The 22,521-nt window shown below is 39.8% G+C and overlaps 1 protein-coding gene across 13 annotated transcripts in view; it reads right to left on the bottom strand.

Annotated features, from left to right (window-relative positions):
- OSBPL1A (oxysterol binding protein like 1A) overlaps positions 1–22,521 on the bottom strand; it is a 212,352-nt gene that overhangs the window by 117,432 nt on the left and 72,399 nt on the right. For all 13 annotated transcript variants that reach the window (XM_081563211.1, XM_081563218.1, XM_081563210.1 and 10 more), the window contains 2 exons: positions 14,521–14,602; positions 843–949 (listed from right to left, as the gene is read on the bottom strand). In XM_081563211.1, the coding sequence (XP_081419337.1) occupies positions 843–949; positions 14,521–14,602 (189 nt within the window). The remainder of the gene's footprint in view (positions 1–842; positions 950–14,520; positions 14,603–22,521) is intronic.

Genomic DNA, 22,521 nt, shown 5'->3' with positions numbered 1-22,521 from the left:
CTAAAAAAATTAACAAAACAGAAATTTGGTGTCAATCTAAAAAGTTGAAGATGAAACATACACCTAGAACTTACATGGAAGAATGCCTACTGCTACTCAGCTTGCATTGAAGTCATGAAAATGGGGGAATTCCCTGGTGGTCCAGTGTTTAGGACTCTGCAGTTTCACCACTAAGGGCACAAGTTCAGTCCCTGGTTGGGGAGCTAAGATCCTATAACAGCATGGCATGTAAACATACATGCATGCATAAAATCATGAAACTGGGGGGGGAAGCATACAAAAGAAAAGTCCAAGTTCAGGCAGCCAAAACACACTTTAACGACTTTTCAGTCCATAGAAAAACAGTTACTAATGGATAGCATACCACTTTTACTCATATCTGGAAGATCAAATGACAAATTTTTAAATGGGAGAGAATAAAGGGCAAAGAACACAAAAGAATATTTAATCCATTAAGTTCAGTTCACATAGGTAAGTGTGAGAGCAATATATTATCTAAACAAAAGTATGTATTTTTCACAAACACACCTTTTGTTTCTAGAATATTTTCATACCCCTCTTATCAAAACACCACAACAACCCTGAATAGATCAACTATAAACATACTTGTTAAACATGGGCACATAAACAAATTAGATGATATGAAAAGAAGTTATTTCAGAATCACCCTACTTAATCAAGAATAAATAAGTTCTAACTTCTGGTGAAAAATGAAGCTTTCATTTCCTTTACTAACTCTATTTCCTCCTATCTTTGGACAATATGAAAGCAATGATGTACTGGATAATCAAGCATGTGACACCCATACAATTACTGTAAAAATTCAATTCCAAACAACCTACCCCTTCTTGTTTAGTGAAGAGATGAAGGCAGTCACTCAAAGCTACACAAGTTTCTCTAGAAGCTTCAGCGACAACTTCAACTTTCTGAAGAAACGATGGAAGCATTTCTATAAATAAAATAAATATAATGAGTGGGATTTTAAGTAATAGTAAAGCAAACCAAGACCATGAACATATTTTCATATCTACTAACCTTGTGTTTCCTTCTAGCTGCTTTAAGCATACAATTACTATTCCTCTGGCATGATTATTAAGCACCTACTGTATGCAGGGCATATAAATTCATATAGAAAAAGAAAAGGAGAAAGCCTTGACCTAGAAAAGCCTATATCTTAAAAGGAGAAGAGCCAGGACTAAAAAAAAAGAAACAAAAATTTTATACACATAAATAATGTTTAAGAAAAACAGCTGTGAAGAAGGACTGATATCATTACTTATAAAACATTAACACTTTCTTTCATGATATTCATTACTAGATAAGTAATTTTATTCCAAGGCAAAGTGCTAAAAAGAGACAAAACTAATTCTGTAGTTGACATGACAGCTAAGAGATCTGAAGGCGGTATTAACTCAACTTCCTCTACTTCTTATTTGGATAAATGTTCTGTATAAACAGGTCTTTCGCTCTCAAAAATACAGCCTTGTCAAGATCCAGTATCTTTCCGTATACATGTAAGTTGGGAAATAAATGATAATCAGTATCTTCTTTGGACCCCTAAAGAAAATCTTAATCCACTTTTCCCATCATTAAATTTTTTTTTTTTTGGCAAGAGAAAACCACAAAAAGCATACGTGTCACTTAAACAAGTGAAATGTCATATTAATGTGAGAAAAGTGTACTTAGTTGAAATAGCCTGGAATTTTATGTTAATTATACATTAAGAGCCTTTAAATCTGTCCCTTCCATAAAAAAACTAAAAATCATATTAAGAAAGCTTTAAGAAAAAAATAAAGGGAGAAAGACAATTAAATCTGTCGCATCCTCTGTATTATAAGTAATCCTGATGTACTTAAACCGCTATTCTTAAAACATGGTAAACGAAGTCAATAAGCAAAAAGAATCAAGTGAACCAAATGCCAACAAATCCAAACAAAAATTTTCCAGTGGGAAGAAAATCTATGTAAAATAATATGACAAATTATTTAGCCATTATTTCTAAGTGATAAAGTTGTATTAACCTGTTCTCTTTAAATTTTCCAAATGTTTTATATGAATGAGATTTATTTTAGCAAAGATGTCCTTTTCTTGGAAAAATTATTTCTTAAAACTCATAAGGTAAAAGTATGCAATAAAAGGAAAAGATCATAGTGAATGAAGTAAGAACAGTCTTTTATTAGTATCTTGATATAAAGACCAAATGACATTTTATCATATTTTTCATCTCATAGGACTGAGTTTCCTAGGGTTTGCTATTATTAATGACACCCAAATAATTGAAAACTACTATATTCTAAAGTAAATTTGACTTTACATACTTTTTCAATCTTCGATACACATTGTGAAAATTTATTCTGTACTTAGTTGCTAAATAGCAAAAGAGTACCATACGCTAGATGCCATGTGACTTAAATAGTACCTCACCAGATGTCTTACATAGAGCTGGGGACTAGGGATGTGATATCTCACATTTAAGATACTTATTGATTACCATAAAACATTAAATGTCAAAATAAATTTTATTGTTGTTGTTGCTCAGTTGCCAAGTTGTATCTGACACTTTGTGACTGCATCAACTGCAGCACATCGGGCTTCCCTGTCCTTTACTATCTCCCAGAATTTGCTCAAATTCATGTCCGTTGAGTCGGCGTTGCCATCCAACAAGCTCATCCTCTTATCACCCCATTCTCCTCTTGCCCTCAATCTTTCCCAGCATCAGGGTCTTTTCCAATGAGTTTTAGGGACACTTTACAAATTTTTAAACAAGCTTTCAAAAGGTATTCCAAGAAATATATATTAAGACAAGTTTTTATAAGAATCTCTTATTGAGTGTCAAATTCTTCTGTCCAAAATAGTCAAGTTACCTAATTTCTCTGACAATCTAGTATCCAAACAAGATGCTAGAATTACTATTAACCTGTACGATGGGATAGTGTAAGAACCATGGACTCTGCTAAACACGTTGGTTCAGGGCTATGTATCAAGGCTAGTTGGTTGACATCGGCATGCCTCTTACGCGATGACGTCTCATACTGATTACATAAAGGAGAACTGCTAAGCTTCTAGAAAAGTTACCAACTGGGAATCACTGCAAATATGCTTTAGCCAACTAATATTTAGAGACTGGGCTGTAATAAACGCAAAAAGGCAGTATGTTACCATATCTGGTCTACCCTGAGGACTGGACACTTAAATAGTACCAGTTAATTTGAGAGAGAAAGTTATTTTTTGTACTAAAAATATTGTTTAACTCAGGAAAGATGCTGGAAGATCATATGTGAAAAGCTTAACTTTAGAGACATGTATAAAAAGCTCACAATCTGTCGTTTCCATGATTACAATGTACAATTTTTAATTGGGTAAGTTTTAAAACTAGTGGGGAAGCATTTGTTTCTTGCTGTTAAACTAAATCCTAATACAGAACACCTCCATTGTTCTCCTTATACAGAAAGTCTACACTCCTTAGATTATCATTTAAATCATTCCATAAACAGTCAGTTTCAGCCAGACTATTTTCCCGGGAATATCTGTTTTTCCTAGAAATATGATCCCATTTTACTACTTCTAAACTTTTGTAAAAGATGTTCCCTTTTCTGTGAATATTGGAAATAGTAATTATTCATATTAAGAAGTTTCTCCTCTTAACTAAAAAAAAATTTTAAGGTCAAGTTCAAGTGCCATTCTCTCCATGAAGCCTTCCTTAAAAATCACCGTGGGAGATGACCTCTCCTACTAGACTCCATACGTAGCCATGTCCACTTGCTGAGAACTCAGGCCCTTTGCATATGCTCTGCTCCTCTGCTCGTACGTACACAGTGCATATGCTCACTGTACGCTGCTACTCTTGGGAAGCTCTAAACCTCTTTATCCACCCACGTCAATACTGTACACCAAACCTTGTACAAAGACAAGACCCAAATATTAAAAGAATAAGGAAAAATAATAAAAAATATTTTATTTCCATTGACTTGCATAGAAAATCCAAATCACTGAGTTATTTTATTGTACAACAGAAGAATTATAATATTTTAGCTAAAAATATATAAAGTGTTAGCCACTCAGTCGTGTCCGACTCTTTGCGATCCCATGGACTGTAGCCAGGCTCCTCTCTGTCCATGGGATTCCCCAGGCAAGAATACTGGAGTGAGTTGCCATTCCCTTCTCCAGAGGATCTTCCTGACCCAGGTATCGAACGCGGGTCTCCCACATTGCAGGCAGATTCTTTACCAACTGAGCCACCAGGGAAGCTCCAGAAATATTTAAGACATAAACATTTTCATTTATATTACTACAGGTTGGCTAATTAATGAAGGTGGATAAATGTATTATTTAAAACTATATTTTCTTTTTACTTGAGGCACAAGAAAATCTCGTCTGTTTTTCGATTTTTGTGTGTGTGTGTGTGTGTGTGTGTGTGTGTGTGTGTGTTTTTCGATTTTAACTCAAATATTTCTATCATTGGGGACAAGATATTTAAGAGAAAAAACTGGATGAATGGCATTTCCTCACCCTCTCACCCTAGTCCTTCTGGACACAGTGTTGCCTTAAGGGGTTTTTGTTTTTTTCTTTTTAAAGTAAACACAAACAGTAGAGAGAATAAATAGTCCCAAAGCTATCTCGTGACAAAGCTAAGGTCATAGGAAATAAAGAAAATATCAAAATAAGACAATTTTTCTCTTGTGGTGGAAAACAGAAAATGTAATGTATCTGACTGTGCATGAGAAAAGGTATTTTTGAAATTGATTCATACTCCATTGGAATTATATCAATCCCTCAAGACAATCAATACTCTCTCCTCAAAATGGAGAAAAAGATTTCTGGACATAAAAATCAACTACTCTTCTAAAAAACTTCTACTACATAAAACCATAACTTGAAAAAAAAATCAAGATTGGTGACATCATATAAGATATAAATATATAAATGTATCTATTTCTTGTTCAAATTAAGATGATTAGCTTGAAATCAATCACCCACTAAACAAGTACCACTGGGCATTTGATCTGTGTATCTACATCTAAAATTAACACTAGTTGCAATGGAAGTATAAGATATATAATTCAAGCAGCATGTGTTAAACGAGTTAAAAGCATGAGTTAAGTAAGAATAAAAAGATCGTAACAGGAATGCTACAAGATATAAACAGCAAACAAACTATACACACATAAATGTCACACATTTGGAGAAAAGGGCTACCATTATGGAATGGAGTAATAAAGGGGAGTTTGATAAAAGTAATGGTACTTGGGTCGGATCTTGAAGAATAAGTTTGTTATTGTTAAATACAATGCCCAATAAAACAAATTTATCCAAAATATCTATAACTATTATTTTCAGATAGTCTGAAAATACTGGTTCTGAGAAGAAGAGAGTCTCAGAATTATGATCAATGAGAACTTGAGAGGTAAGAGGATTTGCATCTACCATTTACTGAGTGTCTATCATGTGGCAGGCACTACATTCCAGGTGCTTGAGATAAAGGGGTAAGTAAGTAACTAAGAAACAGTTTCTGTCCTTACAATACAGTCTAGCAAGGAAAACAGAAAGTAAAACAATTATTATTGAATGAACAGTATTGATCAGAGGGAGGCTATTAGAGGGAAAGCAAATATTTGTTAGAAAAACTATAATGAATTAATTTAATAATTTTAGAAAAGAAAGCGCCAGCTGGGAAGACCTTTTGGGGTCAAAATCAGGAAGAAGCCAGCAGAGCTATGAAATGTATTTTGCATTCTTTTACAAATAAGAGTGAATAGAAGAAAGGAGGAAAACTGGATTAAAATCTCCACCAAAGGCTGTAACTGGATTTGCATCACCCTTGACTAAACTGCCCTGGCAGTGGCTCCTAACCTTATGGGAGTAATCTTAAGAGAAAACCCAATCAACGAAACAAATGATACAGAGTCACGTGGGACCCAGGGAGCTCTGCCTCCAGGAAAGTCAGGAGGGAAGTGCTGGTCAGGTCTGTGCTCCAGTGAATAAGGTGAGGAGAGAGAAAGTGATGATGTTTTCTCCTATGGACTAGGCAAAGTAAGAGTACTAAATCACTCAGTCTCATAACCACTTTGTCTCCTCTGATTCCTCCACCTGGCTGCCTGAAAGGAAGCCTGGACCAGGACAGCAGCACACTCTCCACCCAGTGCCCTGTCCCTACTGAGATCAGGGACAGCTCTCAGAGCAGGGTGGTGCTGGTGGTGGTTTAGTCACTAAGTCGTGTCCAACTCTTTTGTGACCCTGTGGGCTGTAGCCCGCCAGGCTCCTCTGTCCATGGGATTTCCCAGGGAAGAACACTGGAGTAGGTTGCCATTCCCTTCTCCAGGGGACCTTCCCGACCCAGGGATGGAACCTGGGTCTCCTGTATTGCAGGCGGATTCTTTACCGGCTGAGCCATCAGGGAAGCCCCCATATTATAGGCCTGGGCAGGTGTAACGGTAGTGGCCTGAGCTTTTGCTTGTTCTTCTGTCCTCTTCTGAGACCTGAGGCAGCTAGGTCTGCCCAGAGGGGGAAATGGAAACAGAAAGAGGTACAGTGATGCCAATTAGTTGGAGGGTCATTTGGAAACACAAAGTAAGAGCATGCAGGCTAGAGAAGCCAAGAAGTTTCTAGAAGCTACATTTAAAAGATGAGGAAAAGCTAGTATTTCACATGATGGGAACAAGACCCTAAGGCATAAGACAAGTTCAGTGTTGCTGAACTCTGAGTAAGAGGAAGGAAGAGGTGAGAGGTGATATTGCTAAAGTGAGGAGACACAGGTCAAAGTAGAGTTCAATTACCCCGTAAGGCACTGAGGTCTCAAGACTTGATTTGTGTTTAGAGGCACCTCTCAAATCACAATGTGCAACACTCCCTGGAGGCAGCATGGCCAGATGAGAAGGGCTGCAGGATGGCTGTGGCCTGAGTCAGCGCAGGGACAGAGGAACAGAGAAAGGGACAAGGAGAGATACAGGAGACACAGGATGTGCATCGCACTCCAAGGTTAAGATGACTTCAAAGCTTGGGCTTGGGAAAGCTTATCAAATGGAGATGCGTTCTTTGAGATGAAAAATACCAGAAAGAACCTCAGGACAAGAGAGGAGGAAAAAATAATAACAATAATTGACAGAAGAAATACAAAGGATTTTTTTTGTTGTGAGTTGGAGACTTTGGCCCTGCATCAATTCCACCGTCTCCTTGAACTTCTGAACAGGAGACCCTAAGGACTGGAACAATACCTCAGCTGCAGCAGCCAAGTGACTGTCCTCAATGAGTTCTACCTTTCCCTGTAGAGGCAGATCTAAGCATGAAAATCTGTAACCTTTTCTAGCTCACAGATCAAAAGTTTAGGAGGAAATACAGAATTTTTTATTTAGTGCAGGTTCTTTACTGGTGAAGAGCAGGCTCTGCAGCCAGGCTGCCTAGGATCAAACTCTGTCTGGTTTTTTTTTACTAATTGTGTGACCCAAGACAAGTTACATAAGCTCTCTGTGCCTCTGTTAGCTTATTTATAAAACGGACATAATAGTTATGTACTAACACTGGGTTGTTATAAGGAATAAAAGAGTTAATATAGGGACTTCCCTGATGGTCCAGTGGCTGTGACTCCACGCTCCCAATGCAGGGGGCCCAGGTTCGATCCTTGGTGAGCGAACTAGATCCCAAACGCTGCAACTAAGAGTTTCCGTGCCACAACTAAGATCTGGGACAGCCAAATCAATAAATACTTTTAAAAAATGAGTTAATATATGAAAACTACACAAAACAATACACACATACAAAAGGCTGTATGTGGCTGTATTCTAGATAATACAATTTGTGCATTACCGATTTATTTCACATTAGAAAGTGCATGGGACACTTGTGGTACCTAGCTGACTACACTGAGGAGGAAACATCCTTCCAACCCGAACCCATAAAGACGCTGATAAAATAGTAGTAATAAAATAATATGTATCAGAGTTGGAAAGAACAAAATCCCAGATATGCTGGAAATCAACAGAAAAGTCAAGGCTGACAGAACAGGAACAGGCAAAGGTGCAATGGGGAAGGCCAAGCACCGGGGGGTCAGGGGTCAGCTGGACATAAGGTGGGGAACTGAGAGCTGCTCCTTCACATCCTCGTGAAGGGAGACGTGGCTCTGACCTCACCAAGCAGAGCAAGGCCTTGTAAAGGGCTGGATCCCCAGAGAAAACAGAAACGGGCAGGGCAGCAGTGAAGAAGGGCATTTCCTACCAGCGCTCTGGGTGGGAATCATGAAAAACAGAAATCCCTAGCTTGTGCCACATTTAGTGTGCAATCTGATTTTAAAATGATTATATCCTCAACAGAAACAAAACTGCTGTGACGGGACACTTCCATAATCCAGGAGGAGGAAAAACACACTCTCAATAAAAAGTTAAAATCCAAAGTGGAGCAAACAATCCATTCCAAGGGACAGTCAGCCAACAAAACCAAAGAACCAGCTCCACCAACAACCTGAGACATAAGAACACACTGAAAAGGGCTTAGTTTTATATATTTAAAATTATTAGCAATAAAATTAGAAATACATGTACTATGGAAGAGCAGTTCTCTATGGAAAAAAATAGAAACTTCTAAAACCACCACCTGGAATTTTTACAATGATGAAATACAGTCCATTAGGATTAGAAAGTCAAAGGACTATACAGACCAACTAGATCAAATTGAGAAAGAAACTGAAACTTAGATCTGAGGAAATTACTCAGAATATAACACAGAAAAAATAGAAACAGAATGAGACACTAAGAGATGGGGGATAAAATAAGAAGCCTCCCAACATGACCACGAGAAGTTTCTGCAGAAGAGAAGAGAAGGAATGAAGAAGTAAAGTGTGAAGCGACAACGACAAAGAACTTTCCTAGACTGAAGAAGGAATGAATGAGTCTTTGAATTAAAACCAGTCTCAAATAGCAAATATAAGATACGACAGTTTAAAACTGCAAAACAACAAAGACAAAGGGGAGATCTTTGAAGAGCACTAAGAGAACTTTAAAAAGAAAAAAAAAGCCTACCAAAGAATCGTCATTAGAATGTCAGAAGGCAGAAGAAATTGGAATTGCATCTTCAAAACACTAATGGAGGGGCTTCCCTGGAGGCTCAGTGATAAAGAATCTGCCCACCAATTAAGGAGACAGGGGTTTGATCCCTGATCTGGAAAGATCACACATGTTGAGGAGCAACTAAGCCCAGAAGCCACAACTACGAAGCCTACGTGCCACAACTACTGAAGCCTGTGCACCCCAGAGCCTGTGCCTCCCATGAGAGAAGCCACCGCAATGAGAAGCCTGAGACCGTAACTAGAGAGTAGCGCCTGCTTGCCACAACTAGAGAAAAGCCCACTCAGCGACAAAAGACCCACAGCCAAAAGTAAAAAATAAACAATATATTTAAAAAAAAACAAAAACAAAAACAACTAATGGACAGTAACTGTAACCCAGCGGAGGTCAAATAAAGATTTAGATGAGAGGGAAAGTTTGCTACTCACAGATCCTCAGTGAAAAGAACTATTCAAAGGTTTGTCTCAGGAAAACCACTGAATCTAGAGAAGAATCCGATATAAAAACCGATGGCATTGACTGTGGAAACCCCATCCGTTAAAGAATGCAAACTGCTCCCCAGGGGGGTGCTGACAGTTTCTTCCCTCTTTAAGTCCCTACAAGATTTCACTGAATTGTATGATCTGTATACTCATTAACTTGGCAGAACAAATGTAGTACTTGTTTCTCTCTGAGTTCAACAGAAATAAGTTATAAATTTATTAGGCAAATATGTTACTCATTCGCTCAAAATGTGTGTGTGTGTGTGTGTGTGTGTGTGTGTGGGTGGGAGGGAGGGGGAGGAGAGGCTGGACAGGGGCCGAGGGAACACAAGCGCCTACTATGTGCTGTGCACTGTTTAGGTGCTGAAGATAATCAGTGAATGAAACAGAGCAAAGGTCCTCCCTTTGTGGAGCCTGTATTCCAACAGGGGAGGAAGACAGTCAACCTGCACGCGTGCACACACAGAGGAAGGTTGGTAAGTGACAAAGAGAAGAACAACGCAAGGCAGGGGATGCAGAGACTCTGAGTCGGACGTTGAGACAGGACTTGGTATCAATAATGTCATGGCAGAAAGAGCCCAGAAAGTCAAAGTGTAACTAAGAGAATTTTAAAAGGAGGTGACTCACAAAGATGAGGAGGGTGAGTGGACAGACAGGCAGGCAGGACAGTTACCACCCTGGGACAGAGGGCAAAGGGAGGGGACAGTGGGGAACTGGAGTCATAGACTAGGGCCCTGGGCCCACAGAGAGGGAAGTCCAGCAACAAGTAGACCACAGCCATGCAGGAGGGAGCAGGGTGACCCCAACCTACCCCTCCTCCCACCCTTCCCCCATCTCCTGACAAGATCTCCTGTCAGCTGGAGCCAATCAGAGGGCCAAGGGCAAAGAAGCCCTAAGAATGCTTCTAAAGTTGATAGTGATCAAGGGCCCAGGGCATCAAGCAAGGTTCTGCTGGAGCAAGGGGGAGGGGGGCAGAGAAAGTCCCGGAGAAAAGCCTTTCAGGCAGAAGGGCCAGCACACCCAGGCAGCTTTGAGGGAGAGCAAGGCCAGTGAGGCTGGAGAGAGGCAGGCAGGAGATGAGGACAGCGAGGTGAGACGGGACACGAAGACTCTGTAGATCATTAGAAGGACTTCATCTTTACCTCTAAGTGAGAAGACCTGCAAGCAAAGGGGTGTTCTGAGCTAAGAGTATCAACCTGCTAATGCTTTAGAAGGATCCCTGGGGCAGGGACTGTAGGGACATGGGTGGGATTTGAGTCAGGAGGCTGTTTTTAATAGCGCACGTAGGAGACGAAGGTGGCTTGGACTGACTGGTATCGCAACAGTGAGGGGGTGATAAGAATCTTTACTCAAAGTCCAGGAGTTTGACTAAAGTTGTAAGTGGGTTGAATAAAAGTGCTTTTCAAGATTTTTTCTATTTTTTTTTACTTTTATTTGCATTTATTTTTTGCAGCATTTATTCCCAGGCCATGAGTTTTTGTTTCTTCAGTTTCTTCTGGGATATCTTTTTCTTCTGTGCAACCTCCTCTTCTGGTTTAGGAACAATCTGTTCTTTTTTCAGTAAGGATCATCTCAATGTGGCAGGGAGAGCTCATGTAGGGGTTGACCCAACCACGAGCTCTGTAAGTCCTGCACCGCATCTTGGGGGCTTTGTTCACTTGGATGTGCTCAATGACCAGAGAATCTACATCTAAGCCCTTAAGTTCATCATTACTCTCTGCATTTTTGAGCATGTGTAGTAAAAATGTAGCACTATTTTTGGGCCACCGACCCTGCGTCCAGCCCCAGTGTTTGGCCTGTGCACACCTACCAACTCCACCGTTGTAACAACGGAATGGCACACGTTGCTTCTTTAAAGTGACATCCTTCAGATGCTTGGCGGCTTTTCGGATATGCATACCCTTTATGGCCTGGGCAGTTTCGCAAGTGTTCTTAAAGTGAACACGAAGATTTGAACCTCTTGATTTGCATGATTTTGTGGGGTTTTCTGGGTCGAGTGAATAGTGCACCATTTTTAGGGCTGCTTACCGGAAAAGCTCAAGATTTTTTCTTTTCGGTAAAACATTATCATGTTTTCAACCAGGGATTTACTATACACATTTAGCAATAAAGTGCATGTATTAAACTTGGCCATGTAAAGTAATATATCTTTTTTGAAAAGTTACTTATAAGTATATATCAATAGGTTCAAAAACATTAATATATTTTCACCCATTAATCTCATTGCCAAGAATCCTATGGTAATAAAGTGATGTGATCAAATATAAGTATACCATACAACATTATTTACAATGGTCAAAACCTGGCTATTACACCTAAGGGTAAATTTAGAGTTGTCAGGTAGAACAGATTGACTACATGGCCTTCAGGAAGTCTTCCAAAAGTTTTATAAGTTTGAGTGATTTTATTCATTTTTGCAACCAGGTTTTTGGTAAACATAAAATTGTAGCAATTTCAATACTGCATTCTTTACACCTTGAATGATGTGTTGCCCATGTCAAATACATAACCTTGGCATTAATCCAGATAGAAATTAAGTTTAAGGTCCACTCATGAAAACGATAGTGGCTCAGATAGTAAAGAATCTGCCTGCAATGTGGGAGACCTGGGTTCAATCCCTGGGTCAAGAAGATCCCCCAGAGAAGGAAACAGCTACCCACTCCAGTATTCTTGCCTGGAGCCCATGGACAGAGGAGCCTGATGGGCTACAGTCCATGGGAGTCACAAAGAGTCAGACACAACTGAATGACTAACACACACATGAAAACAAAAGTATCACTTTAACAGAGGACCAAAAGACACAGTGTTTGGTCAAAAGTGTTCACAGGGATCATGGGGAGAAGAACCGTAAACAAAGCTAAAAAATCAGTTTGTGATCAGGTTAAGAATGTCCTTAAATGCCAAGATAAAAAGTTTGTATTTTATTCTGCAGTTTCAAGGACACTTAAAAGATTTTCTCAGGCAAAAAAAAAAAAAACACACACACATTTATAATCATTTTTAAACTGTAACTTTCTAAAATTAATCTGGCACCAATAATGCAGTATTTCACAGCATTTGAGTTGGAAGAGTTACGGAAAGCTTTCTGACTCAATCCCTTTTAAGCATGGAATGCAGGGGGGTTCCCAGAAGGCAGGGAGAGTAAAGGGCAGGTGCTGCAGTGATCTGGATGCAGGCGGTACAGAGTGGAATGTGTACCACAGAAGATGCAGTAAGAAAGAGGGCGCAGAGTCTCCAAGTTCACATTCATAAACTTTTGTACCAAAATGTAAGCCAACTAACAATCCCAACCACAAGATCTGGATTCCGTCCACAAACATTTTAGGTTTTCCTCTTGAGATGTCACTGGAAAGCTACGTAGGCAGTTTGGAGTAGGATGTGTATCTATCAGCTTCCTTTAATAAAACTCATGTGCCAGGTTATTCTGTACAATCCCTTGGCATTAAGAGCAGACTCGGTTACCTTCAAAATTCGAACTCCATTCATAAAATTATCTCAACTCTATTTCCTGAGTGTGTGTTGTTCTATTTATTTACACCAGTCTTTCAGAAAATAATGTCTATAATCGTTTATGTGTAAATCCACAGACTTTTACTGCAGATACATGAAATAGTGCTGTCAGATCACAAACATTTTTCAAAGTTTCCCAGATATCACCATGCAAAGTGAACTCACTCTTGGTACTGAATACCATGTGTCTCTAAGAGCACAACTGATGTATGCCATTATTATGAGTGACAAGTCATACAGATGATCTGAACCAAGACATTTGACTCAAGGTTCAAAAGGAAAAAAAAAAAAAAACAATTTGGTTGTAATTCTGATATAATTTCTTACTTTGGTTCAGAAGAAAAAAAATAACCTTTACAGTTTCTGTATCTTTTAAATGTTATTAGTATCTCAGCTGAGTTTTGATGATTCTTGGTGAGGATGGTATTTTAAAAGCCTATTGATAGTCATAGATGCATAAGTCTGTGACCATACTAAAAGCCACTGATATACTCCACATAGGTGAATTCTAGGTTTATGTGAATTAAATATAATGAAGCTGTTATGATTTAAAAGCCCACTGAACATAAACAGTACTAAGTAATAAAATATTGCAGCTGGCAGTTAATAATCAAAATGACTGCTATCCTTCCCAAGCTGTCATCACTCATATAAATAATTGTTTGTTGAACTGAAGTAAAGTAATGCCTGAGGTACATCTGGAAAGATACAGAACTTTTACACTCAGTTTACTCTGATATGAACATTTCTTCACCTTCCCTGGGCACATACAAACTAGATCAAGATTAAAATTGATATAGTCATAATCTCATAGACAACTAAGTTGATTAAATTTTAGTAAAGTTATTTACAAACATATCATAGCTAAAGTCTAAAGCAAAAGTTAAGAGTCTCAAGTCTAAGGCACACTATAACTGCTTAATTTACAAAGTAATCAACTTTTTCTCAAAACCTAATTTGCACATTGGATTTTATATTGGGATTTTTGTATTTTGCATTGGGTTGTATTTCGGTTTCCGGAGTATTTATAATTAACTCTTGGTAATTCATCACTAAAGGAGAGTAAAGGCATAAAAATTTACTTTTGAAAAGGAGATTAATAATTAGACAAGTTCATGTATATGTTCACAGAATGGCAAAAGACTAAGACCTGGGAACTGCCAACCCCTTCATTTTATAGACAGGGAAACTAAACTTCTGAGAAATTAACTGTCCTGCTTAACAGTAACAACTAATAAGTGGCAGAACAAGGATTCAAATCTAAGACAATTTGACTCCAAAACCCAAGTCTTCTGGGATTCGTAAACAGAGCTCTCACTCCATAGCCAAAATGAATTACAGCCCCAGAGGTTAACTTTGTTTTTCAAATACACTTCTGAATTCAAAACCAAAAATTATCTGTAATGTATAACCAACCAAAGGGTGAACATGTATGACGATGGGTGTCTTCAAGAGTGGGGTTTTATTTTTTTTACCTTGAGCCATGTCACACTCCTTGATCATCTTGAGAAAGTTGGAAATTTCTCTATCTAGTCTCTGTTGGCATATCTGTGCTTTCTGGAAAAGAAAACAAAAGAAAAGTTAAATACAGGATTTTTACAGTACATATGCTTTAATGTTGCCACTGAAACTTTTTATCTCACAGGTTGATATACTGTAATAATTGAGACACGTTCCTAACAGAGAGAAAAGGGTGAGAGAAAACCGCCTTAGAAACTAAGTTTAACCATGTACAAATTAATAAAAAAAAATTCTAAATTTTAAATACATTCAACATGTCAAGTAGATACTACACAACTGTATCAATTACTTCTAATAACTCATTACACAATAATCTGACAGATTTCTGATTTATTCACACTTAGTAGGCTTGATTAAATTCATCAAGAAATTATAAAATGCACTCATTAAGAATATTTTTTAGAAATTGTTTTTTTTAAAAAAAAAAATCCAGATGGTACTAACATTTGGAAACCACAACCGGATTTTCGTTCAGCAAATCTAAATGAGCACAGCTCCCACATAATCAGACCAGAAAGGACATTTTTTCAGTCAGTGAAAGCTTATAAAAATAAGGTAAAGCAGTCTTCTGTGTAATCTGAAATTTATACATATTTAGATACCTAAAAGCAAAACATACAGAGTTTCAAGATGTAAACTGCATCCCATCTTAGTATAGATTTGTAAGTCCAAAAATGAAAAATCAGATAAATCTAACAATGTTATTCTGAAATAAGTTTTCTTTAGTTTCTCTTTAAAGGAAACTAAGAAGAATAAGAAGCAAGAAAATCATTGTAAACTTGGTTGGTTATGGCAATAAGAAAATATTCTGAGAACCTTGACCTTATCAAGATTATCACACTGTTGCAGGTTGAGTAATACATTAAGCCTACGAATTCTTCTCTGGTCACTCAGTGGTAAAGAATCCGTCTGCCAAGCAGGAGACCAGGGTTTGATCCCTGGATCAAGAAGATCCCCTGGAGGAGGAAACGGCAATCCATTCCAGTATTCTTACCTGGAGAATCCCATGGACAGGGGAGCCTGGCAGGCTACAGTCCAAGGCACGGCAAAGGGTCGGACATGACTGAGCATGCACGCATGAATCTTCTCTACTTTGTACTCCTAACATCAACTGGCTCATCACCCAACATTTTTCCTCCCCCTAAATCAGACCTATGTGTCAAGGTGATACAGGTACGCATGCTTCCCACCCGATAAATCTTTCAGTGATTCAGCTCAGCTCAACCACAGCAAAATCAATCACGGTACCACATTAGTGACAGGCAATGTTCTCTTTAAAATGTACATTACTCCATTTTGAGAGCTCCAACAACATAAAAAAGTGGTTCATTTTTTTGGGGGGAAGGGGATAGGAAGAATACCTACACTGTGCCAATACCTCTCCGTGCCACCACAGAAACAGAAACGATATGCTGGATAATTCCTTCAGACACAGTCTTTAAATACACATTTAAGGCAAGAAAAAAGTCGATCAGGGGCCACTGAAAACATGCCCTGCACAACCAAATGTATCACTCATAATTTATTAATAGAAAATTGTCATTTCACTCTATACATATTTAATACCCCTGCCCATGCGCACGTCAATACTACTGTTTTCTGTCTTTTTTTTCCTATGGTGAAAAGTTAGCTGGGTGCACAAAAGCAAGCGCTAGCTTCATTTGCAGACTGTGAATCTATAATCGTAGTTCCTGTGGTTACAGTTAAAGACAAGAAACACTCTCCTGCATCATTCTGAAATACTTGAATTATATTCATCATCCTTCAGCATCTCTAACAGCAAAAAACTTACCCTGATCCACAATCTACTTAAGAGTTACATAGTAGGTCAGCTGGAGAAGATTCCATCTACACATGCTGTTTCATAGTTGTATACAAACAAGTATCTGCTATTCTGAACACTTAATGTCATTTAATTGATGCTAAGAAGCAGCAGTTATAAACACAATTTTTAAAAATCCACCTTCTCCAATTTGTTATCAGTTCCTCTTAGTGGCTATTGGTTATAGTACAAAAACCTAAAAACCTAACAGTGTGTATGCGCTCAGTCTCTCAGGCATGTCCCGCCTCTTTGCCACCCCACGACTGTAGCCCATGTCTGTCCATGGAATTCTCCAGGCAAGAATACTGGAGTGCGTTGCCATTTCCTTCTCCAGGGGATCTTCCCAACCCAGGGATCGAGCCCGTGGTTTCCTGCACTGCAGGCAGATTCTTTACCGTCGGCGCCACCAGGGATTTAGGAAGGTGAATGCTCATACATTCTTTGCAGAGCCCAGCATGGTGTCTCACTGACTTCTGCGCCACGCTCCTTATGTCAGGGATTCTTCCTAGGTTTCCACGTTTACTGACCCTACATAAATGAGCTCTCACGTGAGCAGTGTTCTAATGGCTGAAGTGTGGCAATATTTTATACCCAGGATACCTGGGCACAGAGCCCAAGAACAGGAGCACGCCCACAGACCTCGGCCACAGAGGGTGGCAGGCGCCCGGGTGAGCACCTGGGCCCCACTCAGGGCACAGGTCTCCTGCTGCTACTTCTTCCCACCCAGAGTTCTGCTGTTGGTTTTAAGTTGATGTAATCTACTTTGTCAACCCTGATATACGAGACAGTTCAAAAATGTGTATCAACGGAGTAGGCATCTACGGAGGAGTGGTTAGGGTAGGAGAGAGGTCATTAATTCCAGCCTATTTGCCACATATAGACAACCCCATAGTTGGTTAATTGAGAGCCAAAGCATTAGTAGATATAAATTACTATATATAAAATAAACAATAAGGTCCTATTGTACAGCACAGGCAACTATATGCAACATCCTGTAATAAACCATAATGGAAAACAGTAAGAAAAATTACGTATGTATATGTATAACTGAATTACTTTGATGTACACCAGAAACCAACACTACACTGTAAATCAATTTACACTTCAATTTTTAAAAAAGGACCAAAGCAGACTGCCTTCTACTCATCAATAAAAAGAAACTACTGATACACACAACATCATGGGTGAAAGAGGACAGGCAACAAAGAGACTCAGGGTGTGATTCCACAGAGCTGGAATCCTAGAATGGGCAAAGCTGACAAAGACGGGGATGACAGGGCAGCTCAGTGGCTGCCTGAGATGGAGTAGAGAGCACTGTCTGGAAGGGGAACGGAGATCTTTCTGACGTGATAAAAACATTCCACACCTGGATAGGGGCGACGGCTGCACGGGTATTTGTCAAAACACACCGAACTGAAGACGCTACAATGCCCTCCTTTTATCACATAAAAATTGTACCTTAATAACATTAATTTAAACTTGAAAAATAATGGATTGCAGAACCCAGATAACCTACCTCTGCAGACAACAGCCAGCATCCTGAGCCCTGGAGCCCCATACTTATCTCCAAACTTTCCAAACTCAAGTCAAATCCACTTAATGGATAACCCCATACTCCATCTTACAATCCCATAAATTTTTATGTAGAATTTATATATATTATATATATATATATATATGCCTGATTTCATGTATGGGTATACCACTCTATCAGCTTTGAGTTGATGTACACTCATCTTCCTGCATTCACTTTAATTAGGAATCATTTATTCTTTGGTCAAGAAAGTCTGATATCACTTTCTGTTTAAAGTTTAGCGTCATCTGTTCAATACTTCTTATAACACAGGTATAGTTCAGAGCCTGTAAGAATCAAGAGATTCTCAATGAACAAAACCCCCGCTTTCCTAGTGCCACCCCAAATGTAAGAGCACATCCCAATTTGATCCAAAAGAACTTTCTATGATGATGGAAACATTCTATACCTGCGTTGTCCAAGGTGACAGCCACATGTGACTATTGAGCACTTGCTCAGTTCAGTTGCTCAGTTGTGTCCGACTCTTTGTGACCCCATGGACTGCAGCATGACAGGCTTCCCTGTCCATCACCAAGTCCCGGAGCTTGCTCAAACTCATGTCCATCGAGTCGGTGATCCCATCCAACCATATCACCTTCTGTCGTCCCCTTCTCCTCCCACCTTTAATCTTTCCTAGCATCAGGGTCTTTTAAAATGAGTGAGTTCTTCACATCAGGTGGCCAAAGTATTGGAGTTTCAGCTTCAGCATCAGTCCTTCCAATGAATATTTAGGACTGATTTTCTTCAGGATGGACTGGTTTGAAATCCTTGCAGTCCAAGGGACTCTCCAGAGTCTTCTCCAACACCACAGTTCAAAAGCATCAATTTTTCAGTGCTCAGCTTTCTTTATAGTCCAACTCTCACATCCACACATGACTACTGGAAAAAACAAAGCTTTGACTAGACAGACCTTAGTCGGCAAAGTAATGTCTCTGCTTTTTAATATGCTGTCTAGGTTGGTCATAGCTTTTCTTCCAAGGAGCAAGTGTGTTAATTGCATCGCTGCAGTCACCATTTGCAGTGATTTTGGAGCCCCCCAAAATAAAGTCTCTCACTGTTTCCATTGTTTCCCCACCTATTTGCCATGAAGTGATGGGACCGGATGCCATGATCTTAGTTTTTTGAATGCTGAGTTTTAAGCCCACTCTTTCACTCTCCTCTTTCACCTTCATCAAGAGGCTCTTTAGTTCACTTTCTGCCATAAGGGTGGTGTCATTTGCGTATCTGAAGTTACTGATATTTCTGCCGGCAATCTAGACTCCAGCTCGTACTTCATCCATGTCACATGATGTACTCTGCATATAAGTTAAATAAGCAGGGGGACAATATACAGCCTTGATGCACTCCTTTCTCAATTTGGAGCCAATCTGTTGTTCCATGTCCAGTTCCAACTGTTGCCTCTTGACCTGCAACAGATTTCTCAGGAGACAGGTCAGGTGGTCTGGTATTCCCATCTCTTTCAGAATTTTCCACAGTTTATTGTGATCCACACAGTCAAAGGCTTTGGCATAGTCAATAAACCAGAGGTAGGTGTTTTTCTGGAACTCTCTTGCTTTTTTGATGATCCAGCGGATATTGGCAATTTGATCACTGGATCCTCTGCCTTTTCTAAATCCAGCTTGAACACCTGGAAGTTCATGGTTCACATACTGGTGAAGCCTGGCCTGGAGAATTTTGAGCATTACTTTGCTAGTGTGTGAGATGACTGCAATTATGTGGTAGTTTGAGCATTCTTTGGCATTGCCTTTCTTTGGGATTGGAATGAAAATTGACCTTTTCCAGTCCTGTGGCCACTGCTGAGTTTTCCAAATTTGCTGGCATATTGAGTGCATCACTTACACAGCATCATCTTTTAGGATTTGAAATAGTTCAGGTGAAATTCCATCACCTCCACTAGCTTTGTTCATAGTGATGTTTTCTAAGGCCCACTTGACTTCATATCTGGCTCTAGGTGAGTATTCACACCACTGTGGTTATCTGGGTCATGAAGATCTCTTTTGTACCATTCTACTGTGTATTCTTGCCATTGCTTGTTAATATCTCCTGCTTCTGTTAGGTCCATACCATTTCTGTCCTTTATTTTGCCCATCTCTGCATGAAATGTTCCCTTGGTATCTCTAATTTTCTTGAAGAGATCTCTAGTCTTTCCCATTCTATTGTTTTCCTCTATTTTTTGCATTGATCACTGAGAAAGGCTTTCATTATCTCTCCTTGCTATTCTTTGGAATTCTACATTCAAATGGGTGTATCTTTCCTTTTCTCCTTTGCCTTTCACCCCTCTTCTTTTCCCAGCTATTTGTAATGCCTCCTAGGACAACCATTTTGCCTTTTTGCATATCTTTTTCTTGGAGATGGTCTTAATCCCTGTCTCCTGTACAATGTTACAAATCTCCATCCATAGTTCTTCAGGCACTCTGTCTATCAGATCTTATCACTTGAATCTATTTCTCATTTCCACTGTATAATCATAAGGGATTTGATTTAGGTCATACCTGAAGGGTCTAGTGGTTTTCCCTACTTTCTTCAATTTCAGTCTGAATTTGGCAATAAGCAGTTCATGATCTGAGCCACAGTCAGCTCCTGGTCTTGTTTTTGCTGACTGTATAGAGCTTCTCCACCTTTGGCTGCAAAGAATATAATCAATCTGATTTCAGTGTTGACCATCTGGTGATGTCCATGTGTAGAGTCTTCTCTTGTGTTGTTGGAAGAGGGTGTTTGCTATGACCAGTGCATTCTCTTGGCAGAACTCTATTAGCTTTTGCCCTGCTTCATTCTGTCTTCCAAGGCCAAATTTGCCTATTACTCCAGGTGTTTCTTGACTTCCTACTTTTGCTTTCTAGTCCCCGATAATGAAAAGGACATCTTTTTTGGGTGTAGTTCTAGAAGGTCTTATAGGTCTTCATAGAACCATTCAACTTCAGCTTCTTCAGCATTACTGGTTGGAGCACAGACTTGGATTACTGTGACACCGAATGGTTTGCCTTGGAAACGAAGAGAGATCATTCTGTCGTTTTTGAAATTGCATCCAAGTACCACATTTAGCTTGCAACACGGCGGAGAGAAGGATGTACGCTTATCTTCTCTTGCGAGAACTCCAAAATTACAACTCACTGCTGAACAACCATCGACAGAAGAATGTTGGATCCCAGTACAAAAAAGAAACCCAAGTCCAAGGGCAAAGGAGAAGCCCCAGCAAGACAGTAGGAGAAAAATCGTGTTTAGAATCAAACCCTATACCTGTCAGAGATGCTTGGGGGGTTCAAACAAAATCTTGTGCACACGAGAGACTGAGCCACATCTGCCTTTGAGTGTTTGAGTGTCTCCTGCGGAGGTACAGGTCAGCAATGGCCTGCCGCAAGAGCAGGAGCTCTGGGTGCAACAGACCTGGGTATGGCATAAGCCCTCTTGGAGGAGGTTACCATTAACCCCACCACAGCGCTACCAGAACTTACTTAGGACTGAAGAAAGACTCTCGAAGGGCACAAACAAAACCTTGTGCGCACCAAGATCCAGGAGAAAGGCGCAGGGACTCCGCAAGAGGCTGACCCAGACTTGCCCATGAGAATCCAGGAGTCTCTGGCGGAGGCGTGGGTCGGCAGTGGCCTGCTGCAGGGTTCGGGGCACTGAGTGCAGCAGTGCGTGCACGGGACCTCTTGAAGGAGGTCACCATTATCTTCATTACCTCCACCACAATTTGGCCTTAGGTCAAACAACAGGGAGGGAACATAGCCCCGCCCATTAACAGAAAATTGGATTAAAGATTTATAGAGCATGGCCACACCCATCAGAACAAGACCCAGTTCCCCCCTCAGTCAGTCTCTCCCATCAGACAGTTTCCATAAACCTCTTATCCTTCTCCATCAGAGGGCAGACAGAATGAAAACTACAATCACAGAAAACTCATCATACTGATCACATGGACCACAGCGTTCTCTAACTCAATGAAACTATGAGCCATGCCATGTAGGGCCACCCAAGACGGAATGGTCATGGTGGAGAGTTCTGACAAAATGTGGTCCACTGGAGAAGGGAATGGGAGACCACTTCAGTATTCTTGCCTTGAGAACCCCATGAACAGTATGAAAAGGCAAAAAGACAAGACACTCAAAGATGAACTCCCCAGGTCAGTAGGTGCCCAATATGCTACTGGAAAACAGCAGAAAAATAACTCCAGAAAGAATGGAGAGACAGAGCCAAAGCAAAAACACCACCCAGTTGTGGATGTGACTGGTGATGTAAGTCAAGTCTGATGCTGTAAAGAATACTGCATAGGAACCTGGAATGTTAGATCCATGAATCAAGGTAAATTGGAAGTGGTCAAACAGGAGATAACAAGAGTGAACATCAACATTTTAAGAATCAGTGAACTAAAATGGATCAGAATGGGTGAATTTAACTCAGATGACCATTATGTCTACTACTGTGGGCAAGAATCCCTTAGAAGAAATGGAGTAGCCCTCATAGTCAACAAGAGTCCGAAATGCTGAGCTCTTGAAATGTGGCTAATTAAAATAAGGAACTAGGACTTCTCTGGTAGCTCGGTGGTAAAGAATCCATCTG

The sequence above is a fragment of the Giraffa tippelskirchi genome, chromosome 14 (genome assembly GCF_054371585.1).
Source record: "Giraffa tippelskirchi isolate mGirTip1 chromosome 14, T2T-mGirTip1v1.2.pri, whole genome shotgun sequence".
Taxonomy (NCBI): Eukaryota; Metazoa; Chordata; class Mammalia; order Artiodactyla; family Giraffidae; genus Giraffa; species Giraffa tippelskirchi.
Note: the sequence above shows the minus strand (reverse complement) of the source record. Positions and strands in the feature narration are given on the sequence as shown.